We start from the raw sequence: 18,122 nt of genomic DNA, 5'->3' as shown, positions 1-18,122 counted from the left end.
TGTTGTTTCAGCAAACCAAAACACTGAAGCAGACAATACCACAAGAGATACAAAGTTAGTATAGAACATCTTCTCTTTGACTGTGTTTGCAAGATGTTGTAGATTTACTGTAGATTTTTTATAGTTGTGAATAAATATCTTGCTATGTTACAGACTCCAGTCACCATCAGAGCACATTAATAAGACACAAGAGCAACTGCCGGTGAAAAGCACAGATGTAGAAAACAAGGAGGTGAAGGTAGAAGCACCAACTACCAAGCCTAATGTGGAACAAAACATGGTGCCGGTTAAGGTATCTGCAGATGTCAATAGGAAAGAACAAATCCAACCTGTTGTTTCAGCAAACCAAAACACTGAAGCAGACAATACAAGAGATATGAAGTTAGTATAGAACATCTTCTCTTTGACTGTGTTTGCAAGATGTTGTAGATTTACTGTAGATTTTTTATAGTTGTGAATAAATATCTTGCTATGTTACAGACTCCAGTCACCATCAGAGCAGATTAATAAGACACAAGAGCAACTGCCGGTGAAAAGCACAGATGTAGAAAACAAGGAGGTGAAGGTAGAAGCACCAACTAGCAAGCCTAATGTGGAACAAAACATGGTGCCGGTTAAGGTATCTGCAGATGTTGATAGGAAAGACCAAATCCAACCTGTTGTTTCAGCAAACCAAAACACTGAAGCAGACAATACCACAAGAGATACAAAGTTAGTATAGAACATCTTCTCTTTGACTGTGTTTGCAAGATGTTGTAGATTTACTGTAGATTTTTTATAGTTGTGAATAAATATCTTGCTATGTTACAGACTCCAGTCACCATCAGAGCAGATTAATAAGACACAAGAGCAACTGCCGGTGAAAAGCACAGATGTAGAAAACAAGGAGGTGAAGGTAGAAGCACCAACTAGCAAGCCTAATGTGGAACAAAACATGGTGCCGGTTAAGGTATCTGCAGATGTTGATAGGAAAGACCAAATCCAACCTGTTGTTTCAGCAAACCAAAACACTGAAGCAGACAATACCACAAGAGATACAAAGTTAGTATAGAACATCTTCTCTTTGACTGTGTTTGCAAGATGTTGTAGATTTACTGTAGATTTTTTATAGTTGTGAATAAATATCTTGCTATGTTACAGACTCCAGTCACCATCAGAGCAGATTAATAAGACACAAGAGCAACTGCCGGTGAAAAGCACAGATGTAGAAAACAAGGAGGTGAAGGTAGAAGCACCAACTACCAAGCCTAATGTGGAACAAAACATGGTGCCGGTTAAGGTATCTGCAGATGTTGATAGGAAAGACCAAATCCAACCTGTTGTTTCAGCAAACCAAAACACTGAAGCAGACAATACCACAAGAGATACAAAGTTAGTATAGAACATCTTCTCTTTGACTGTGTTTGCAAGATGTTGTAGATTTACTGTAGATTTTTTATAGTTGGGAATAAATATCTTGCTATGTTACAGACTCCAGTCACCATCAGAGCACATTAATAAGACACAAGAGCAACTGCCGGTGAAAAGCACAGATGTAGAAAACAAGGAGGTGAAGGTAGAAGCACCAACTACCAAGCCTAATGTGGAACAAAACATGGTGCCGGTTAAGGTATCTGCAGATGTCAATAGGAAAGAACAAATCCAACCTGTTGTTTCAGCAAACCAAAACACTGAAGCAGACAATACAAGAGATACGAAGTTAGTATAGAACATCTTCTCTTTGACTGTGTTTGCAAGATGTTGTAGATTTACTTAGGATTATGTGTTTTTATAGTTGTGAATAAATATCTTGCTATGTTACAGACTCCAGTCACCATCAGAGCACATTAATAAGACACAAGAGCAACTGCCGGTGAAAAGCACAGATGTAGAAAACAAGGAGGTGAAGGTAGAAGCACCAACTAGCAAGCCTAATGTGGAACAAAACATGGTGCCGGTTAAGGTATCTGCAGATGTCAATAGGAAAGACCAAATCCAACCTGTTGTTTCAGCAAACCAAAACACTGAAGCAGACAATACCACAAGAGATACAAAGTTAGTATAGAACATCTTCTCTTTGACTGTGTTTGCAAGATGTTGTAGATTTACTGTAGATTTTTTATAGTTGTGAATAAATATCTTGCTATGTTACAGACTCCAGTCACCATCAGAGCAGATTAATAAGACACAAGAGCAACTGCCGGTGAAAAGCACAGATGAAGAAAACAAGGAGGTGAAGGTAGAAGCACCAACTAGCAAGCCTAATGTGGAACAAAACATGGTGCCGGTTAAGGTATCTGCAGATGTTGATAGGAAAGACCAAATCCAACCTGTTGTTTCAGCAAACCAAAACACTGAAGCAGCTGAGCCACCACCTGCCAATAAAGCTGCAGAAGTCAAGAGAAAAAAAACTGATACTAACCCTACAAATGTAGATTACCAGGTTTCCAGGGATCTTCAAGTGAAAGTCAGTGTCACAGACACTGCAGAGGTCACTGCTACACCAGTAGTTGTACTGAAACCTCAAGAGGAAGCTTTATTCAGAACACAGCCAGCAAACACAAGTAGTTTGGAGGATGCAGGGGTCAAAGTATCTGTGCAAACTACAGATGGGAGTTCAGAGAAAGCCCTGCTAAAGGAGACACAAGAAGAAATTGTACCCAATCCCCTTCAGTTTATGGTGGAGGAGTTGCCTGAGAACACTTCTTCACCAGATGAAGATGTTTCTTTTCAAACCAGCGTGGATTCTGACATACACCTTGAATCTGTGAGCAAGTCACCAACTCAGCCTGGCAATGAAACACCTGCAGAGGACAGTTATGAAAAACATCCCCTAGAACAAGATGACAAAAAAACTGCTAAAGCTGAGGCTGAGGTGGAAACCCCCGATGTGGATAATGCAACACCCAGTGAGGAGGCTCCCAGAGTTAATAGTTTGCAACCCGTCACCTATACTCTGCCTGAGCCACATGCTGCTGAAGATGTTGTCATAGCCGTGAAGTATGAAGTTGATCCAGAAGAAGACACAGAAGAGCCAGTCTTAAAAATGAATACAGAGGAGATTGTTGTGGCGGAAGTCCAGTCTGCTAACAATGCTGCTGTTGAGCAAAATGTCAAGCCATCACTTGAAGATGTAGTCGATCCCATAGATTTGAACATTGAAGATGCTCTTAAACCCATACTTGCTGCAGATTCTGAAGATGTTCCGAATGGTTCAGATTACAGAGCCATTGAGCTGACAGATGCACCAGATGTAAAAACAGCCCAAAAAGAATCTGTTCCTAAAACTGAAGAGTCACAAAAATTTAGTCAACAGAAGCCGGATCAGCAGCCCATTGATACCAAAGTGTAAGTGTGCTTTCACAAACAGTAACATGATTTATTAAAACGCTTAATATTTTTGAGGATTATTGTTTTTTTTTTTTGTTTGTTTTTTATATATAGTTCTGAAGAGCTTCAAAAGCCTGCAGAAGAGCTAAAATCTTCCCAAGTTCCTAAAATATACAGGTAGGCTTACAATATTTCATATAACATCTCTAACATCAGCATGATTTGTCATCTCTTATAGGAAAATATTGTTTGACAAAATGATAGGACATTGTTATAACAAAAGCCCTGAAAGCTTTGAGCTAAGATGTAATATATAGTTTTCAAATGTGTTTTAGGGGTGGAAGACCTGCCTGCTCTTACTGCAACAAAATCATTGATGGGAATATCAAGCTCATTCTGAGTGAACCATCAGTGGTGTGCCATCCAAAATGCCTTAAGGTATGCATTGCCTTGCATATTTCATTTTTTAAATATACAGTGCCTTGTGAAAGTATTCACACCCCTTGAATTTATTCATATTTTGTCAGGTTACAATTACAAACTTCAGTGTATTTTATTGGGGCGTTATGTGATAGGCCTACATACAGTAGTCAGAGTAAGCTAAAACTTGGTTACTTGTCACACCAGCTTTTGCTGCCATTACAGTTGCAAGTCATTTGGGGTGTAACTTTACTAGCTTTGAAGATCTAAAAAACTAGTTTTATCTAGTTTCTCTTTACAAAATGGCTCAACGTTTGCCAGAGTACACTTGACTTAGTTTCATAGAATTTGCCTTTCAGGCCAAAAAGTTAAATTCTGTTGTAATCAAACCAGAATACCATCTTCCACACACGTGCTGTGTTCCCTATATGCCTTGTGACAAACTTTAATCAGGAATACTTATAGCTTTCTTTCTAATTAGGCAACCTCTGAACTGGTTGCACTGGAGTTTTTGTATAAAAGTAATAAGGGCCGATGCCACACACCTAAGATTTGTACGTGTAAAATATTTTTTAACTATTTTTTAACCCCGCCTCCCGCCCATAGACTGCTGGAGATAGTCACCAGCTTCCCCGCGACCCACTATGGAAGAAGCAGTATAGAAAATGACGGATTGACTGACTGACATTTTTTAACTATATATCCCACTTTATAATTATGCACTAGTTTGTGTTGGTCTGGCACATAATCCCAATGAAATACATTGAGCCAATAAAATTCAGTGTTTCTGTTTGGTATAGCCTTTAAGCTCTTCTGTTTTCAGACACACAAATTTGTCGGAAACATACCTTGCAGGTTTCGAGGGCTAATGAAGATGGAAGTTTTTCTGTCGAAACACATCAGGTGTTTCTGACAAATTTGTGTGTCTGAAACAGAATAACCCAAAGGCCATAAAATACATTGAAGCTTGTGGTTTGAACGTGACAAAATGTGGGAAAGATCAAGAGGTATTAATGCACTGTACAGTAGGAAATAGTGACTCTTATCACTGCTTAATCTTAATCACGTATATGTGCTTTGCAGTGTGGCGTTTGTGCCAGGATCCTCGGAGACTTACTGACCCGTATATACTTGCATGAGAATGTGATCGAGTGTGACGTCTGCTTTGCGAGAGCGCTTAACATATGAATACTGCTGGGGACAAATACTGTATGTCTCAAAATCTACAGGGAATAATGTGCTGTCTGAGAATTTCACCAGAATTGCCTTTTCTCTGTACATGGTTTTTCTCAATGTTTTCCTTCACTGAAATGGAGGACATGGTGTAATATGCAAATTATGTTTGAATAAAATGCTTCACAATCAGAATAAATTATTTTAATGCGACATATGATTAAAAAAATCACAATCAAATCCCTTAGATCAAAGCATTTAATTAGCCTTAATTACAAATAAGCACACACAACACTGGTCAGCTGCAGAGCAGTTATTTAAATATTGACCTCACTGTTGCTTATTTTAGGTAGTCATGAAGACAATTCCTCCTTACAGAAGGAGAAAAAAATGCACAGCAGATTTATTCGGAAGTGAGAAGCTCCAAGAGAAACTTTGGTACATTCAGCTTCACTTGCTTTAGACTCATGATGCTCATGGGCGAGCTGGGGATAATAAGGCAGCAGCAAAAATCATATTCAAAACCAATATCTGCACCAGTAAACACTGAACAGGGAGCACACAGTTATGACTTGCAAAGCAAAGCTGTCGTCGCTCTTAATTATTCATGAAACCTCATATATCACAATCAGCTCCAGCAAAGCCTCACAGAGTGAATCAAAAGAGAGAAAATGAACAACAAAGCTAAGAGAATCATCTGAGAGGAGGACTTGTGGAACAGGTTGGGGCTCATTACTGTGGATGAATTATCTTCATCTCTTTGTCTGTTGTTCATGCATAAAGCTGAAGAGAACGGTTTGTTATCTGAATAAAGAAAAAGGATGGCTGACGATCCAGGCTTGAAAGTTTCTGTTTCAAGAAGAAAGAACGAAAATCTAGAGTTGCACGAGAATCTCATAGCCAGATGTGTAGCACTTAGCGAATTCCTTTTCTGCCTAGAAACCGCAAGACTGCATAGTTGTAGGTGCTGGGGACCAGATACAGAAACTGCAAAGGAAGGTAAGAGAAAGACAGATATAAAACCGTTTTAATATTCTACATACACACTGGGAGTTTACAGCATTTAATAAGCAGAAACAGATAAAAACATTAATGTAGTCACACTGCATTTTTAGGATGTTTTCTACTAAAGACTTCAGAAATTGATCAGGGTATTGTTCCTTATGCCTGCAGCAATAATCAACCTTAACAGTTTCTTTGTTATTTCAGAAAGTCTACTAGGAAAAACTAGGAAAAAGCTAGTTCCTAGTAGGAACTAGGTGAATTAGAGATCAATTTTCCAGCTAATGGCTAGTCAAAGCAGAGCCAAGGACAGAGTGATCTCCTGTCTTATTAAAAAATCTCACAGTGGCTTATGCTATCGTTAATATGGCTGTAATAACGTAAGGCGGCCTGAGATATTGATCCAATTTCTCTGCTCAATTAATCCTTCTGATTTGGGGGTTTTGGCGTTTATCTCCAGTAGACATTGGGTCAGGGGCAGACTGCAATCTGCATGGGTCGATTGTTTATTACAGGACAACACAGAGGCACACAAGACAAAGAACCTTGTAATTTAGAAAGGTCAGTTAACCTAACATGCATGTTTTTCGTCTGTGGAAGGATAAATGAAGAACCACGGATGAATGGTGGAGAATATGTAAATTTCATTCAGACATGCTTTGACCTGGATTCAAACCCACAACTTTCTAGATGCAAGGTATATGATCTCATTTACTGAAGTAGGACCAAGATACGTTTATGGCTGCCAGATTCAAATGCGAGTTCTTTAAACTTGCTAATCCATAAAATATTTAAAACCCTTATTTTGAAGTAAGAAACTTGCAGAAAACAGCAACAGAATGACACACAAAATACAAGGGATTTGTAAGCTCTGCGATAATCCCATGATGGGCTAACATGTAGCTGGTAGGGGTGCTAAAATTAGAATTATTTATCAAAAGGAGTACATTAGAATTAGATGGTCATAAAAATTCAAACATATGGACAAGTTATAAATGGAATAGAATTTTCTGCACTTAAAGAAAGGGGAGTCTTTAGTTTCTCCCCAAATTTTTCTATTAGCTGGATGTATAGTAACAACCCTGTCATTTATACAGAACTCAATATAAAGACTATGGTGGCCCTCCCTGGATGAAACACTTCAAAACACAATGTATGGAGCAAACTGATTAATTACCTCTTACAAAGGTAAAGAAGTCTAAAAGACAAAACGTTGCAGCAGTTCATGCAATCACTATTTTTTCCTCCTTTTACCCTACATTACTTTTTCTATAGAATGGCTATCTGGTTGGTTACACCTAACAAGTTATGTTTTCCAGGACATGTTACATATGCTGTGTTGTGGAAACATGTGTTTTTACCAAGACAGAGACTGACGATTGTCACTCGGATTTAGCTTTATTAAAATTTTGCAAGAGAGAATAATTTTTTACAGCATTGGACATGTGCTCAGGAGTGCTGCCAAACCATTCTGCCAAGACAAAGCAAAAATACTCCTTAGAGCAGCTTCAACAGCTTTCAAGGTAATTCCCATGAGACCCAGACTCACAACGGAAGGAAACGAGGTGAAACCATGTTGTCCTAGACATGCTGACAATGGAAATTGAACTTTACATAGTGTGGCATACATGTTATCTCATATACATGCCCTGGAGATAGCTGGGAAACCATCTTTCTACGACTAAACAGAACCATCTGTAGTAACCATTGCCATCGATCAAGTTTAAACAGAACAACACAGAAGGGGTTTGAATACTTTTATCTGAGTATCAGGTCATGAACTAAGGATTTAAACTTTTCCATTAACAGCAGGTACATACCAGAGACTGTAACATACTTTGTTGTAAATAACTGTAGACTTCTATGCCAACAACTATCAATGGTCAGTGAAATGAAATACAGGTTTCTAAACCAGTGTTCGCAAGAAACACAATCACATTTTTTTCATTTAAGTTGTTTTAACATGATAGAAGCCAACGCTGGTCTCTGCGCCACTCTGACTAGGGTGGCGCAAAACGAAAATTCTTCAGCAATTATTGCCGGTAAGATACTGACCACTCCTAAATTCTTAATAGTACAACACTCCAATAATAATTGAACAACCCCTTTAAATGTCAAGCAAACACAGTAATAAGGTGAGCCCTTACCAGCGCCAAAAGAGTGACTCCGGCCCCTGCAAATGTGGCTATGTACAAGTCATAGGTGGTATGAAACTGTAAGAAACAACAAAAAAAATCTACTTATATTTATATAAATAAATTACATTCTCTGTTATCATAATTTCCTTAGATAAAAAGGCTCTCTCACAAATGTATGCAAAACATATAATATCAAACAAATATGACTGATTCCTAAACAAAAACTCACTTCGCTGGTTTTGCAAATAGATGCCAATGTCATTCCACAGGACTTGCCTGGCACCGCATCCCAAGAAAGCAGACCTGAATGAAAACATGGCGTAAGTGAGGGCTCTCCTGGTAATGCTGAATCATGACAGCCCTGTGATGCATGAAAGCTCCGCTTTACACGCAGCAGATCAGAGACATAGTAGTGAAGAATTATCTACATAATTTCATAGCAAATGCAACCATCAGTCTAATGGCCACTCCCCATCGATTAATCCCCTTACTCCAAAGGACACATGCTCATTGAGGGTGTATATGCACGCAGCCATCGTAGGAGGCACCCACCGTACTGCCTAGGGTCCATGCAGATCCAGCTGTGTTGATTAATGCTGGGGGTGGTTTCAGCCAGGATGTTGATGCTGTGACAGGTGTGCTCCATGTTGAACAGAAAGAAGACCGGAATAATGCTGAAGGCAAACACTGCCAGCCAGATGAAGGCCAAGATGTATGTGACTATAATAATCTGTTGAAACAAGAAGGTTACAGATTAGTCGCCTTTAGGCGCTCAGGTGTCAGCGTGCCAAATGTGCATTCGTTAAAATCGGTCATCACCCATAATAAATGATTCTGGGATGGAAATACAGAAACAAAGAGGGCTTCATTAAGACATACAAGCATTCAGCATCTCAACAATAACCTGATGTCATATTATCCCCCCCAACCCGCCCAGACTCACCGTCAGGCTGAGGCAGCGGCCACAATGGGTGCTCCTGAACTCCCCAAAGGTTTGCTTGACCGCACTTGTGGTGTAGAAACCCTCAGCCAGCAGCAGGAGACCATAGAGGAAGAAAAATGATGCCAGACCATAGATCACGAACTGGAAGTATTTGATACTGGAAAAGTTGGAGGGAGAAAGTCAGTCAAATGGTAAGAAAAATAAATAAATTTTGAGCACTTGTATGAACTTATTCAAGCAAAACTCACAATGCTGCCATGACCTCATAGTCCTGAGGGTCGCGGGCAAAGTAAGTCTCGACAAGCACCTCCGTCTGGGCCAGCGCCTCGTGCCCACAGCCACAAAACAAGGCCGTGCCGGCATAGCACAGCAAGGTGGCCACCAGGGATGGGTAGGGCACTGCCCCAATGCAGCGGATACAGCAATCATAACAACCTGAGGGGGCATAATATATCAGCACACAGGCGGCACACACCGCACATATAATCACACAGCACATCAACGGCCCTACACGCGGGGGGCTTTTTCATACTGTTGGGGAGCTATGAGAAAGGTCTTGCTCTGGCTGAAAATCCATGTGCACGTGTCAAAACCCCCCAAAAGCAACCGAAAACAAGAAAAAAAAGACAATTAGACAGCAATAATAAACAAGAGTTCAAGCAGCGTCTCCCAACAAAGCGTCCAAACTAAAGCAGTCTCCGCTGCCCTCACAGCAATCTTTCATGTCTTCCAGTTTAAGTAGCCGTGATGAAGCATTTAGCAAAAATCCAAACGGTTAATAATAAATACAATGCCAGAAATTGGATAGAGAAAAGCACCTAAGGCTTTGCAAAGCCAGTGTTGTCTGACCGGAAACATTTGCTGCCTGGGATGCCTTACTCCGCAACGAGAAAAGATCCTAGTACCAAGCAGTGATGTACAGTGCTGCCTATGAAGTCGCGCTACTGTACAATATTGCCACACTTCTGCACTGATTTCATACGTATGCGACGGCTCTTCTGCTTGTGCCAACACTTCACAGCTTAGTCCTAACTTAATCTGGTCCTGCCCCTCTTTCTGTGATGGTCACAGGCGTCACCGGGCTATTCAGGGACGGTGCTGAAACGCTGGCTTCACAGGGGGCCCAAAGAAAGAGCTTCTCTTTGTGATTCGCGGATACAATATCCATTGTGTTTGGAGAGATCGGAGATGAACAAAGAACACTGATGTCAAACAAACAAAGGCCATCATGACACCAGAAACAGTGTAGTGCGTGATCCCAGAAGGGGTCACCGGGACCTTTTCAGCACCACTGGCAGTGTGACTACTCTTGCAATCCACAGCTGGCTGAGGCTGGCACTGAGTGTCAGTGTGGGCAGGGGGCTGGGGTCAAGTGTTCAAGGACTGGTTGGAAGGAAATCGAGCAGAAAAGGGGTTGATTCAAACAGCTTCACAACAACAACTTTGAAAATGACAACAAATGCACAAGAAAGCTCACAGATTCCTAAATCTACATGACTATAGTTTTAAATTTATCTCTGAAAGGGTAGCAAAGCATCTGTGTTGTTTTACTCAGTAGTAGAAATAGCCACTAGTTCAACTAAAGTTTTCCCAGATTTTAAATTGTAACAGAAGGAAGAGTGAGAGTTTCCAAAAATAATGGTGGTAGCAGGCAGCCACACACAAACTGCTGAAGAAAGGGTTGTAGTCATGGAGTGATGAATGCCACCATTGCCTCTGTCTAAGTTTCCTTAAACTGCATTTGCATCAGTTGCAGGGACTATGCAAAGGTTGCTAAAAATGCAAAAATATGCACAAGTTGTTTGTAAGCAAGTGGTAGCATCTGACCTCTTTCTAATGAATGACCTTGCATGGACTTAGCATGGTCAGACTAAGTCCGCATCAATCTCAGCCTCTATGATTTGACTTTGAATGATGCTTAAAAAGATGAGGACTTCTTTCTGCCCTCAAAAGTAGTCCCGACTGAGCACTTGATGTTTTCAATTAAGTCTGAAATCACCTTTGCTTACTGAGCTTGATTCAGCTGTAAATGAATATTTGAACCTAAAAATGCATTTGATAGATGAAAGTGCAGGAGTAATTAGCAAGCAAGTTTGCTCATGGTGCAAAAGGTCAACACGGTGTCCAAAGACATATTAAAAGGCAACATTAGCAAGTAATGAAATTCACAATTTTCAAATCCCATTAATAAGAGATGATAAGAGTTATTAAAAATTCTGTGCACTCACCCATGTCCAGAAAGAAGAGCGGGATATTGAAGTTTAGCTGGACGGCTTTGTGACTGATATGAGGATATGAGAAGTTATTCCCTGCCACCCTTATATGAATCTGACTCGCGCTTTTGTCTCATCAACAATAGATAGAGCACATCTCCCCGAGTCACATCTTAAAGTCACAAAGTCCCATTTCAGCTGCCAGTCATTATTTGTGTAGCCGCTGGGTATAGGAAGGGGGATGAGATGAGGGGCCAAAATCTCAATCTAAATTTTATTACTTGTTTTAGTATATCTAGTAGCTCTTCTGACTATAAACCTGCTTCCCTCTTGTATTTCACTATGGGTTTACACTGTAATTCAAGTTTAAAGAAAAAAGTCTGTGAAGCTACCATTTATAGTGATATTTACTCTAAAGTTTAAACCAGTTTAAACACACTGACAATTTTAAAATGAGCAACACTTTATGACTGTCGTCTCTCTTCTCTTCTTTTATCTTCTCGTCTCTTCTGTTTTATTTTTGTATCTCAATCAAAAATGCATCGGCATCCCTGTGAGTTTTCCATAGTTATACCACAGATTTGTTTAGCTTAGTGCACAGTAGTTTACAGGATGCATTCAATTAATTTCCACTTGTGAATGTGTTTATTGTCAGCATGCCTGTGCTGTCTGTCTGCAAGCTCCACATGCCAGCAACATACAGTCGCACAGTTTAATGCTCTCCAAAACAACGTGTTCATAAACAAAGAGATAAGAAGCATGCAGAGTGAAAAGAGTGACATAAATCACAACGCCAGTGGCTCACATTGATGAAGTTGACTAACAAGGGTGACATTGACAGTTTGGTCCAGCTGCTGTGCTCCTTCCCTCCCTCCAGTTTGACCCAGTTGATGTCAAAGCAGGGTTTGAGACAAAGTAGCCAGTGTGGGACAGGAGAAAAGACTGACCTTTTTCAAATACTTTTTATTTGAGAGAAAGTCTTCATCCTCTTTTTGTTTTCTGTTTTAAGTCAAAGGTATACAACTGGATCAGATGCAAGTAAAAGATTATTATTGTATAGCACCATGCAAATGTCTTTATAGTCACTGAACCGTTCCACATTAGAATCACAAAATGTATTTTGCTGGGATTTGACGTCATAGAAAAAAAAGTAATGCAGAATTGTCAAGCGTAAGAATACAGTCTTCAAAATAATAAAAAAGAATGATCAAAAATAGAAGTATGCTCTTGCCAATCTTGTAAACCTTTATTCTGATCATCCTTAATAAAATGAAGTTTAGCTAATTTGCCCTAAAAAGTCACTTAAAATAGATTAAATACAGTCTACATGTGTAAAATGTAATCTCTGTTCTGTGAAGGCTTCAGGTTTGTTAGAGAACATTAATGAACAAACAGGATCATGAAGACTATAGAACACTCCACAAAAGGTCAGGGGTTAGGTTGTGGAGAAGTTTAAAGGGGGCATTGTCATGACTGTAGGCAAAACAACTCTAGTGCAGGCAACAATTACAATTAGACAAGGTTTTGGTTTAACAGATTTACAAATGAGGGGAGGCAGAGGGATCGTCTGGATGCCTTGTTTCTGCAGGTGGGTGCACTGAGGAAGAGAAGTGAGTGAGCAAGGTGGGTATGAGAAAATATTCAAATTTGAGGATTGTGTGGAGGTGTCTTAATGCTGTTGTGGGAGTTTCTGGGAGGAGGTGAGTTAAACTACAGAAGCTGAGGTTGACAGTGGAAGTTGTTATGCTTTGGCTGAGATTCTCTTTGTTTGTTTTCAAGATCGCGGAGTGTGGAGTCGGAAGGTGGACAGCCAGATGAGCTTGAGGTAGGTAATCGTGAGAAGCGGTTTGTACTTTACTTGGGTTTGCAGATTCCAGGAAATAGAAAGAGGGTCTTGGTTGGGTTAACACAGCGTAGTACCTTCAGGAGGGAGAATCCAAGCTTGATTCTTCTAAAGAGAGAAGCACAAACTCAGGTAAGTATACAGATCAAAAGGACAAGAGAACATAGGTTAGCCAGCTGGGCTGATTACCACTGTAGGAGAGTTAACAATCTGACACCTCCTTTAAGGTTCCTGCTGCTTATGAACCGTTCCTTGATTAGCCTTGATGATCTTCATTTGTGGGGCTGCACCTGCCTGTGACAACCCTGCAGGCAGAGGTGAGAGAGAAACCACCACAACACCAACCAGTACACAGCTCTGTGGCATGACAGACATATTATGCAAATTCCACTTTTTTAACTCTTAAAAACATTTTGTTTTGTACTTGGACTCTGTAGGAGTGCAGAAAGGTGGAAATTGGTCTCTCCAGGTGATACGTAAATATCATTATATACTGTTTGGGTTATATTTTTATATTTTTAGGTTTAGATTTACATCCGTTCAGCTTTGTTATGTCAAAGTATTTGCATTGAGTCTTCTCTTGTTGACATTGTTTAAATAATTTGGGAATAAAAAGTTTCTGCACAGCTAGACAATTGTATCTCTGTTATCAAACTACAAAAATGGCCGAACAGGGTGGAGTGGACCACCAGCCCGGTTTGTTTAATACATCCTCTGGAAATAAAAAGAGTGTGGCCCAATTGAAACTATACCAAGACATGGACATCTATCTGAACTGACAGGCCAGGCAAGAAGAGAATGAATCTGACAAGCAGACAAGATGCCAGTGATAACTGTAGGAACTGCAGAACTCCACAGTTCAGGTGTAAGTATTTTCTCACACAACAACTACAGCAGTCCAACACTACACAAATTTGGCCTATGGAAGAGTGGCAAGAAGATAACCAGTGTTGTAAGAAAACCATTTGATTTTGCAGTTTGGCAATTTTAGGGGAGACATAACATGTGGAAAACACCGTCTGAGTTGATGGGAAGAATGGAGCTAAACACAGAGCAATCCTGGAGGAAAACATGTTAGAGGCTGTGAAAGACTTGAGACTGAGGCACAGGTTTACCTTCCAACAGGATTTAGACCTTTAATATACAGCCAAATATAATGATCAAAGCATTCTTGTGTGCAAGAATGGCCCAGTTTAAGTCTACACCTAACTCCAATTGAGAATCTGTGGCAAGATTAAAAATGTATGCTTACAGATCCTCTCCATCCAGTCAGACTGACCTTAATAAAACCTTTACTCTAGATGTGCAACGCAGGTAGAGACATATCCCACAAAGCTTGCAGCTGTAATTGCAAAAAAATGTGGTTCTATAAGAAATTGACTCAGGGGAGCTGAATACAAATGCATGTCACACTTTTTAGATTTGTACTTGCAAAGCATTATGAAAAATGTTTATCATTTTCTTTCCATTATATGTTACTTTGTGTAGGGTAATCAAAAAATGTCAATAAAATACATTGAAGTTTGTGTTTGTGAGGTGACAAAAAAAGGTTCAAGATCTATGGTAACCTTTGCAAGACACTATAAATGTATCATGACTTGCAAAGATTAGGCACTATGTAATTAAAACTGAATTTACTTAAATGTAATCTTAATTACATGTCATCGCTATTTGAACAATCTAACATTTTGCAAGACACAATAATTATCTGGTCGTGCCACAGACGCAAAATTGTTTGATTAGCTCTGTTGGGGACTGACAGACTCACAGACTTTAACTGACTTCTTTTATGATAGTATCTTTAAAAAAAAAAAAAAAAAAAAAGCTCAATGGATTCTAGTTGCCATTCTCTATCCTGTTATCTCATAAAAAATAGAGTGGTTGGAGATCAAGTAATTAGCATGTAGAAAAGATTAATAAAACATGCTGTAAAGGAAGTGCAAAGGAATGATGCCTCTGAAATATCAGAGAAATCCATGGAAGAGTACAGCAGAGGGAGACCTGGAGCATGAATTAACCTCTGTGCTTTGTGTGAAGATCTTGATCGGCTGTCAGCTTTGCAGGTGAGATGCATGTGGGAAACAGACATTAGTGCTGATTATGAAAGTATCTGGTGGGAGGGAGAAATTTTAGAGGTTTTTCTTGCTTGGGTGACACAAAAAAAAAGAAACTTTTTGTATGAACTACAGCGCAAAAGTTGAGTCACTGTGGTCAGTGATGTGAGGAGCTCAGATGATAAATTTTAGGACAGTACAAGTTAGAATAGCGTAAAACACCCAGGATGTTACATAAGGTAATGTCAAACAAATAGACCTTAATACATTACGTGCAATGAAGCTTTAAATATCATTTATTTATTTAGCATAATTACCTTTAGTCTGTGTTGCATGAACAGAAAATGCAAATGCGCTCTACATCATATCAATAGCATTTATGGGACTGTGTGTGCGGAACGTAGATGCTCAGTGGTGGGGTTTCTCTGTGAGTGGTCTTTGTAGCTGTTTGCTGAGAGGTGGATGCAGTTGCAAATATTTACACTATAAATGTAGCAATATGCATGGGCCCTCACTATGTTTGCACCCTCCTTTCACCCTGTTATCACTATGCTTCTTATGTTATCTTTTCTGACAAACCAGACAAACACCCATCAGACAAACAAACCGCCCCTTGATAATTGAACAGCGATGACCTTCCGTGTTGATAGTTGAAATTATTTGGTTTAGTGAGTGATGAAGCAAAGTTCAGGCTGAGCTGTTTTCAAGCTGGACGTCTATTCGCCTGCACGTTTTATTGTCTTTTGTGATTATTTCAGGCGCTGTGTGGCTTTGTGTTTGAAGCCTGCAGGGTATGGATGCAGTCGCACAGTTTTAAAAAATCCTCATGTGTGCTTGGGGCACATGTAGTCTCATGGTCTCACAGTAACACCAAGCAATTTCTGGAATCTGCCAAATAAATTATTGGTTGCTACTTCATTGCAGTGCCTTGCAAGAGTATTCATACCGCTTGTGCTTTTTTTGCACTTTGTCACGTTACAACCGAGACTTTAATGTATTGTACTGGGATTTTATGTAATGGACCAACACCAGGTAGTGACTAATTTTATAGTGTGAGAAAAATTCAATTCAATTTAAAAATACTTTATTAATCCTAAAGGAAAATTAAATTGAAAAATGATACAGGGTGTTCAAAATATTTGACCAATAAACATATGAAAACATTGTCTTCATCTGAAGTATGTCTCCAACAGCTTTGCGCTTCTAGAGACTGAAATTTCTTCTGGAAACATTTTGAGTTAGATAGGACTGTGTTGAAAGCATCTATGAAAATCAATTGCCACAGATTCTCAATTGGATTTAGGTCTGGACTTTCATAGGGCCACAACACATGATCGGCTACATTCCATTGTAGCTCTGGTTGTATGATTAGGGTAATTAGGATTAAGGTCCCAATGGAGCCTTTAAGAGGGGTTTCTTAGAGAACATGCCTGTTTTTCCCTCCACTCAACTTTCCATCAACTTTGACCAGCTTCTCTGTCCCTGTGCTGAAAAAAAGCGCCCCCAAAACATGATGCTGCCACCATGTCATGGCGATGATGTATTCAGGGTGGTGGTGGGGATGATGTGTTCACATAGCGTTTTGCTTTAAGCCAAAAAGTAAAATTCTGGTCACATCTGACCAGAGCAACTTCTTCCACATGTTCGTTGTGACCCCTAGCTTGTGGTACACTACATAGGGGATGTCTAGTGGCTTTCATTTACCAATCAATTCAACAATCTTGCAACTCTTTCGGAAAGGCCAGATTTGTGGAATCCTTGACCTATGCTTGTCCCAACAGCATATTCTACCACCGGATCTAAATCTGGACAAAATTCAAACTAAGTATACTTGAGGAAAAGGTTTAATGAAGTCTGGTTGGGGTGTTGCATATTTTATGTTGCTAAAATAATTTTCTTATCCCTCCAAATCATTGAATTCAGGTGTCTAATCACTTCCATGTCCACAGAAGTATAAAATCCAGCACTTAGACACGTAGACTGTGTCTACAAACAACATTGAAAGAATGTGTCACTCTTAGGAGCTCGGTGAATTTCAACATGGGACTGGCATAGGACCTATGCAATACGTCCAGTTGTGGAATGATCTCGCTACTACATATTCCACAGTCAGCTGTTAGTTGGAATATAACAAGGTGAAAGCAATTGGGAACTATAGTAACTTAGACACAAAGTGTTAGGCAAAGTACAATCATGGGTCAGGGAAAACTATAGTGCATAGTGTGCAGAGGTTGCCAAGTTGCAGAGTCAATTGCTACAGACTTCTAAATTTAATGTGGTCTTCGGATTAGTTCAAGATCAGTGCGTAGAGGGCTTCATAGAATAGGTTTCCATGGCTGAGCATTACAATGGGCAAATCTGGTTTTGGCAGTTGCCAGGAGAATGGCACTTGTCTGATAGAGATAGAGGACCAGAGAGGATTTTGGTTTGGTACTCTTTATCAGGAGTTGGGCTGGGACTTAGATCCAGTGAAAGGAACTCTTAACGCTTCAGCATACCAAGACATTTTGGACAATTTTATGCTCCCAGTTTTGTAGGAACAGTTTCGGGTTGGCCCACCTTGGGAAAAGCCCCCTCAAGTTTCTTCTCATCTCCTCTCTAACACAAAAAACTTTTTCACAATGTTACACCCATTTTTTGTTAAACTACCCAACCTCTGTCTCAGTAGCTTGATTATAGAAATAACCCAGCCGTTTTTGTGTTTGTGTTGTCTTGGATATCCTATGAATTAAGCCTTTTCGGTTAAAACAGAAGGAGAACCTGGACACCTAGAAATTCATCCTTTGCCTATTTTACCCATCAATTAAAAGAACACTACAGCGCCCTACAGGCATCCTGTTTGAGATTAACGCTTTACTGGCGGTTTTAATGGTGGTTTATCAGGTGTGATCTTACATTTTTATTAAACTTCACTCTAGAACATCTATCACTTTTTAACCATTATCTCCAAATGTTTCATTAAATTTAATTTAGTCACTTTCATATTTCATCCTCTCACAGGTTTTGAATGTCATGATCCCAATTCTG

General features: G+C 39.7%; 2 protein-coding genes across 3 annotated transcripts; one reads left to right on the top strand and one right to left on the bottom strand.

Moving 5' to 3' along the window:
- The first annotated feature begins 160 nt into the window (after window positions 1-160).
- Window positions 161-5,834, top strand: si:dkey-125i10.3 (fibrous sheath CABYR-binding protein). Its single transcript, XM_047379868.1, has 10 exons — window positions 161-381; window positions 481-711; window positions 811-1,041; window positions 1,141-1,371; window positions 1,471-1,698; window positions 1,804-2,034; window positions 2,134-3,327; window positions 3,424-3,486; window positions 3,645-3,747; window positions 4,813-5,834. The coding sequence occupies exons 1-10, from the start codon at window positions 278-280 to the stop codon at window positions 4,915-4,917; spliced, it is 2,721 nt and encodes a 906-aa protein (XP_047235824.1). The 5' UTR covers window positions 161-277; the 3' UTR covers window positions 4,918-5,834.
- plp1b (proteolipid protein 1b) lies at window positions 5,092-11,370 on the bottom strand. 2 transcript variants are annotated; one of them, XM_047380111.1, is made up of 7 exons: window positions 11,214-11,370; window positions 9,234-9,420; window positions 8,986-9,142; window positions 8,595-8,772; window positions 8,272-8,345; window positions 8,052-8,117; window positions 5,092-5,889 (listed from the first exon to the last, which is right to left on the bottom strand). In XM_047380111.1, the coding sequence occupies exons 1-7, from the start codon at window positions 11,215-11,217 to the stop codon at window positions 5,818-5,820; spliced, it is 738 nt and encodes a 245-aa protein (XP_047236067.1). In that variant the 5' UTR covers window positions 11,218-11,370; the 3' UTR covers window positions 5,092-5,817. The 2 variants fall into 2 exon arrangements, with proteins under 2 accessions (XP_047236067.1, XP_047236065.1); XM_047380109.1 differs by lacking the exon at window positions 11,214-11,370 and adding an exon at window positions 9,804-10,007.
- Window positions 11,371-18,122: the final 6,752 nt, after the last annotated feature.

This window comes from Girardinichthys multiradiatus, chromosome 11 (assembly GCF_021462225.1).
Source record: "Girardinichthys multiradiatus isolate DD_20200921_A chromosome 11, DD_fGirMul_XY1, whole genome shotgun sequence".
NCBI classification, from domain to species: domain Eukaryota; kingdom Metazoa; phylum Chordata; class Actinopteri; order Cyprinodontiformes; family Goodeidae; genus Girardinichthys; species Girardinichthys multiradiatus.
This window is presented reverse-complemented; position numbering and strand designations above follow the sequence as displayed.

Bases quoted from the DNA above. Each gene is read 5' to 3' on its own strand.
- si:dkey-125i10.3 (XM_047379868.1), top strand. From the start codon at position 278: ATGGTGCCGGTTAAGGTATCTGCAGATGTCAATAGGAAAGAACAAATC. The intron at 1,372-1,470 runs GTTAGTATAGAA...GCTATGTTACAG, and splicing joins AATACCACAAGAGATACAAA to ACTCCAGTCACCATCAGAGC. The intron at 2,035-2,133 runs GTTAGTATAGAA...GCTATGTTACAG, and splicing joins AATACCACAAGAGATACAAA to ACTCCAGTCACCATCAGAGC.
- plp1b (XM_047380109.1), bottom strand. From the start codon at position 9,843: ATGTTTCCGGTCAGACAACACTGGCTTTGCAAAGCCTTAG. The intron at 8,773-8,985 runs GTGAGTCTGGGC...TTGTTTCAACAG, and splicing joins GCCGCTGCCTCAGCCTGACG to ATTATTATAGTCACATACAT. The intron at 8,346-8,594 runs GTGGGTGCCTCC...GTTTTCATTCAG, and splicing joins CATGGACCCTAGGCAGTACG to GTCTGCTTTCTTGGGATGCG.